Raw genomic sequence first — 6255 nt, 5'->3', positions numbered from 1 at the left:
AAAAAAAAAAACAACAACAAATTAATAAATAAAATTGAAAGAATAATTAAAGAAAGAAAGAAAAATGATTAATAATTTTTTTTTTTATCGTCGTTGTCCATACTTTAATAAAATTGTTGAGAGAGAAAAAAAAGGGGGGAAAAAGGAAGGGAGAGAGGGGGGGGGGGGGGAGCAGGAGTGAGATATAAATAAATAATAAATAAAATATAAAAGACAAAGGAAATTGGATTTCATTTTTGAATACTGCACCATATAAATGTTTGGTAGGTAGGTTGGTAAAAGGCATATATATATATATATATATATATATATATATATATATATATATATATATATATATATATATATATATATATATCCCATTGCATCTGGTATAATCTCAGTCATAGGTGATATAATAATATACTCCTTACGTGTACTTGTAACGCGATTAACCTTTCACTGAGAGATATTAATGCTTTCTAGAAAAGCTATTGTGATTTGTTAGTTTTGCATAACGACCTCAAATCGTTCATTATAAACATTATAATAATGCGTAAAAACTCGTATTGTCATTAAAACCATAACCTACTGCTCCCATCTGGTAACTTTATATTCATTAGAATGATACAATCGTCTGTATACATATCTCTCTATCATATCAGTATCAGCATCTGCTGTATGGTATCAAATCTAGTTTATCGACTTCTCACTCCAAAAGTTCCAGTTGTTCTTAATCGAAAAAAAAGGATCAAAATTAAAATTTAAATATCAGCATAGTATCACCTGGGTCATAACGTCAATAATTTTGTTTTATTACAATCATACTCCTGGTTATTTAATTTTCGAGTTTATTTTATAGTCATGGCACCACAGCAGCTCCAAGTCTCTGACCGAAAAATGTGTAAGGTGAGAAAAATGGTCCGACAGGTGGGAAATTTCCAGGAGCCTGAGGTGGCGCTGCAGCTCCTGGTGGCACACTGGACAAAGGGGACTTGTAAGGGTGGTACCTACTGGCTCCAAGGAGGTTACTAACAGGGCTCAGGCTTGTTGGATAGGCTCTTCTCAGAGAATTTGGGCTGAGAGGAGGAGCAGAACCGCCAGCAGGAAAATGTGGATAGGCAGCAGCCAAGGCAGCTGCTGATGGAAGACCAGCTCCAAGGCTTGCATAAGATGCAGCAGCGAGGGAGGAAGTGTCCATACTAGACGTGTGTGTTCGGAGATGTTGAAGGAGTTCCTCGGATGAGTTGAAGCGTTTTCCGCAGTAATCGTTTCCAGCGACCCAGTTACAAGTGTATGGAAGTCCTTGGTGAGCTGCCGCGGCTAAAGCACTTGGAGGGTACAGAGAATGTAAGGAGGATAATGCTGACAGGTTACTAGAGAGAGCTGCTGATGATGCTGATGCAGAGGATAAAGGTGGAAGAAGTAAGGATGACGCTGCTCCGAGAGGTCCAAGAGCTGAAAGACTTGTAAGAGATTTTTCGTGGGCGCATTGAGCACACCCTGGAGCTGTACAGGTGGCTGATACGTGGCAGTTTTGTAAAGTTAGTTGGCAGTTCGTGCAGTATGGGTCTCTGCATACCGGGACTAAAGTCGTTGCTCCGGAAGGAGTCCTCACTCTGGCATAGGTAACGTACGGAGAAAGAGCTGCTGCTGGTGGTGGGGCAGAACCTGCTGCTGCTGCTGCTGCTTTTAGAGCTGAAGACTGAGCAGCAACTGCGGCAGCAGAGAGGCTAGATAGGCTGGAATGGGCTGCAAGTGCACTGTGGTATGCGGGGTTTGATGGGTCAAGGCCATGACCCATTAGAGATAGCGGGTGTGGATATCCAGCAAGATGGGCTGGGCTGAGTCCGCCAAGGAGGGAAGGGTTACTGCTCATGACGGAAGGCTTCATAGTGCTGCTTAAGGAAGACAATGATTGCATCACAGGTGTTGAGGATGAAATGGATGAAGATGATGGTTTGGAGTGAGACGGGGACGAGGAGGAAGATTTGTTTATGTGGGATGAAGATGATATGGAGGAGGATGACGATGAAGAGGAGGCGGACGGAGAGTCTCTAGATCTGTGATGGGCATGGTGGTTAGGAGTATGCTGTTGGTGATTAGCAGAATGAAGCTGGTGGTGGTGATGATGGTGGTGGCTATCTCCCTCTCCCTTTCCTGGATTGCTACTTCTTGAACTTGATCGTTGGCTGTTATTTGAGGGGGCTAACCCTCCCCTTGAGACAGGTCTGGACGATGAAGATGATGATAAAGAAGATGACGAGTTTGATGAGGAACTTGTGGTTGCGTTGTTATTACTGCCCAAAACTGGATCTGTGCCTACTGGAGATCGTGACTTTGCTTCTGGAGGAAGAGATACTGAAGATACTGATGATTTATCAGGAGAAGACTGGCTGGGGATTGGCACAAGAGGTGGGATTTCTTTTGGAGGAAATGTTCTGAAGCCTGGTTTAGAGTCTTTATTGTTGTTGATGTTGGAAGAGGAAGAGTCTTTATTGCTTCCATGAGAACTGGGTCTTTTAGGAACACCAGAGTTGTTTTCAGAGTCTCCATTTTTGTCGGACTTTTCCAAAGGAGGTATAATGGGCTTTGATGGACTTGTATCTTTTCCGATGGCGCTACAAGTCTGAGCAAGGAGGGCCAATGGACTCTTCTTGGCATCCAACTGGAGAGGGATAGAAAAGAAGAGACTATTATTAGAGATCGCATTTCGTACCAGAATTGAGATAGACGATTGATTAATAGACAGAAAGAAAGATAGATAAATAGATAGACACACACACACACACACACACACACACATTCATAGGTCCCACCAGGGCAAATAAATCAATATCAGACATCTGAATGGGAGCTCCGCTTGTCTGGGTTTCGTATATGTGTGTGTGTGTGTGTGTGTGTGTGTGTGTGTGTGTGTGTAGGAGAGAGATGGAAAGAGAGAGAGTGTGTGTGTGTACGTGTGTGTGTGTGTATGAAGAGAGAGAGATAGAGAGAGAGAGAGAAAGAGAGAGAGAGAGAGAGAGAGAGAGAGAGAGATTGTTGTTATCTCAAGCTCGAGGGCTATAATTTGTCTTGACTTCTTTTACAATTCTATTCATAAAGCAACGACTTGTGATGGGCTGTTATCCAATTTTGCTGAAATGGACGAAAGAAATAAACCTACTTGTCCAAAACAAACTTAAGTGTAATGCAGACGTCTATACTTTTAAGAATTATTTTCCATCCGAAAAATCAATTGTCATAAAGAAATTGAGTGCAAGTCATACGGAGAGAGCATAAGGAGCAGCAGCACCAGCAGCCGCAGGAGGAATAGGAGGAGGAGGGGGACATAGAAAAAAGTAATGTTGTTCCATAAGCAAATGCACTGTGATCCAGAAGGTCCCAGGTTTGAGCCCCGCTTCAGGCACTTTCGGTTTTTTTTTTCTTAGGCAAGATTATTAAACCCCAATTAGCTCACTTGGACAATATGGGTGATTCCTGTTGACCGAGTAACATCCTGTTGATAGATTTTCTATGTCTAAGCGACGGGATCTAATGATGTCGTTGAGAAAGCGCGTAATTTTTTTTAAATTTAAAAATAGAATACACAGCACAATACAACAGAAATAACCACAAAAACAAGAAAAAATGTTTTTATTTTAGGGGGGGAGGGGTACGGATGGTCTCGTTTTATTTAACCATTTGTTTTGATGTTTGATGGGGGTGGGGCTTGGTTGCCGGGGATAATAATTAATAGCATATTTTTATTCAAACTGCTCAACAAAATCTGTCAGAAATCTCAAGAACCCTCTCGACACTTTATCCATGTATGGACAAGTATGTAATTTGTCGGCAGATTTGAATTTGAAGCAGGTCTCCTATTGAAAAAAAGATCCCTCTCCAGTGTAGCCATGTGGGTGGTAAGTAGGCTATGGATGGCCTGGAGTGTGTATTTATTCATCCACGATGGGAGGTTCTCGATTTATCCACGTTGCCTTTGTTAGGATCGCAGGCTATTGGAGATTGCAAGGTTGGATTTGTATACAAACTATCTAAGGTAATTGGATATGAACTACATATTGAAGGTTGTCGTACTAGAACAAAATCTTTTTTTATTTTTTTTTCATTTCGGCCAGAAAACTTTTGCTTCTAATATCGATCGTTTAACTTACCAATAAGGTTTAAACCTGAGACATCGGAGTCATCTTAACACAGATCGTTATATTCGATTTAAAAGCTTTTAGAGTTTAGAGTTTTAAGACTTTTAGAGATTAGTCTACTTCATTAATAGTTTTATCCGAACTGCAGAGGATGATTAGTGGTGGAAAGTCTGTAAAATTGAATGCTGACACGTACGAATGTAGCATAATCACTAAAACTAAAATCTCGGAAAGTCTTCTTACACGAAACTCTCGATGGCCAATAAATACAGTAAATAAACTAAATGACGACCTGTCCGAAGAGGCCCTTAGTCCTATGTATATTTTTAAATATCGTAACATTTGGAAAAGTAAAAAGAGAAAATATGTTGTTTAAGTTTAATCAAACACTTCAAAAGAGGACTGATCGCTATAGAGTAGTCTTAGTTGATAGGAGGCCTAATTATAATAATTTCGAAAAGACTATGAAAAAAGAAAGAAAACTTGGTTCAAGTATGCTTAAATATGAAGAAATTCAACTCAAGCCATAGTTAGCAAGAGTAGTGTAATATTGGGAAAGGGGGCTTTGGAATGGGGGTTAAAAACAAAACAAGAGCAGGATCATTGCATGTGTACATACCTAGTCTTTGTATTTTACCATGACCTTTATTGGGGGGAGATTAAAGTGCTCCTAATAGAAAACCCTACAATCACGTCATGTGTCAAACAAAGATAAGTTAGATTAGAATGTAAGATGGATGACGACGATAGTGTACCATAGTGAATACCATTTCCATACACAAGCCTCCGAGCCCTTTCCGTGTGTATACAAAAGGGTAGATTCTAGAAATATCAAGACATTATCAGACCTGCTTGAACATTTAAAAATTCGTAGTTTTTAGGAGATGAAAAATAGCAGTCGCTATAGTTAACAATAATAACTCATCACAAGGATTTAAAAACATCGAAATTCTTGAAATTATGAAGTCTGGTATAAACATTAATTTTCAATAAGTTTTAATGACTTAGAGATGATTATGAAGTTGGAGCCAAAATTTCGTAAATCTACGAATATTTGGTAGTATTAGGCAGGTCTGTATTAAACATGATTCACTAAATTCCGACTGATGCCAATGTTTACTATTAAAGCTAAGGGAATTTTTTTTAATTAAAAAAAAAAAAGAAAAAGAAAATAGAATTGAGTTCAACATGTTAAAACGAATGTGATTTGAACTCGAGACATACCGTGGTTGGAAGGGGTTGCAGATAATCCGGGTGTAGGTACTGGCTAACGCCTGACGTCAGCATGGTCAGGCCTGAAGAGGTGGATGTCATGGTATCGTGTTGTTTTTGTTTTGTTGTTGTTTATCTATTGACAATTATGAAGGACACCAATGTAATGAGGTACTTATGAAAATAACCCAATTATCAGTCCGTACAGTTACAATGGCAATGCTGCATTGGGCTGTATATCGGTAGTCACTTTACTTTCTGTTGTAGATGATTATAATAACTGTACTCCAAATTCTTAGAATAAAAAAAGTGGTACTTCTCAAAATATCCAAGTGAAAAATTGAACAATATCAAATCAAACTGTGGGTAAGAGTAAAAAATATTCCGTTTTTTTAAAAATCCAAAATATGTTCAGAATAATTTCATTAATAAAAAATGACAAGTAAATCCAAAATGAAAAAAGCACGCACAACGTTAAAATTCGTACAGGAGAAAAATGATGCAAGTGAACTTAGTACAGAATTCGGTGTTGTACGTCTTGCGTCCGTTTACGTTCTGAAGACTATCGAGGGACGCGGCGAGAACAAAACTGAGCGTAAAGTTGATCTGAAACACTGTCCGCCACGCTGTTGTAGTAAGAGAGAGGTGATGACTGCATGTGTTCGTGTTGTCGGTACCCTAAAGGCAACCAACAACCTCTCGCAGCAAGCGGCTGTCAATCAAACTCAATGCCAGGCGCCCGCTTCCGTGCTAAAGTGTAGTGAATAAAAGCCCCCCACTCGTCCTTACGTCCGCAACTGACAACGACAACATGAGCAACACAAGGTCGACAACGCAATTGGGGTGGTGATATCATGTCGTCATTTTTCTGGGTTGCGCCCCCCAATGAAAGTGGATGGGTGGTGACGGGGAGAGGTGAAAG

At 39.9% G+C, this 6255-nt stretch overlaps 1 protein-coding gene across 1 annotated transcript; it reads right to left on the bottom strand.

Moving 5' to 3' along the window:
* Positions 1-624: 624 nt before the first annotated feature.
* Positions 625-6155, bottom strand: LOC144972683 (zinc finger protein 703-like). Its single transcript, XM_078914197.1, has 2 exons — positions 5346-6155; positions 625-2647 (listed from the first exon to the last, which is right to left on the bottom strand). The coding sequence occupies exons 1-2, from the start codon at positions 5433-5435 to the stop codon at positions 842-844; spliced, it is 1896 nt and encodes a 631-aa protein (XP_078770323.1). The 5' UTR covers positions 5436-6155; the 3' UTR covers positions 625-841.
* Between the last annotated feature and the right edge of the window lie 100 nt (positions 6156-6255).

This window comes from Berghia stephanieae, chromosome 5, assembly GCF_034508935.2.
Source record: "Berghia stephanieae isolate SIO BIC M18660-M18661 chromosome 5, UCSD_Bste_1.3, whole genome shotgun sequence".
NCBI lineage: Eukaryota > Metazoa > Mollusca > Gastropoda > Nudibranchia > Aeolidiidae > Berghia > Berghia stephanieae.
This window is presented reverse-complemented; position numbering and strand designations above follow the sequence as displayed.

Coding starts and splice junctions, on each gene's coding strand:
- LOC144972683 (XM_078914197.1), bottom strand. CDS start 5,435: ATGACATCCACCTCTTCAGGCCTGACCATGCTGACGTCAGGCGTTAGC. Junction 2,648..5,345: donor TGCAACCCCTTCCAACCACG/GTATGTCTCGAG, acceptor ATCCCTCTCCAG/TTGGATGCCAAGAAGAGTCC.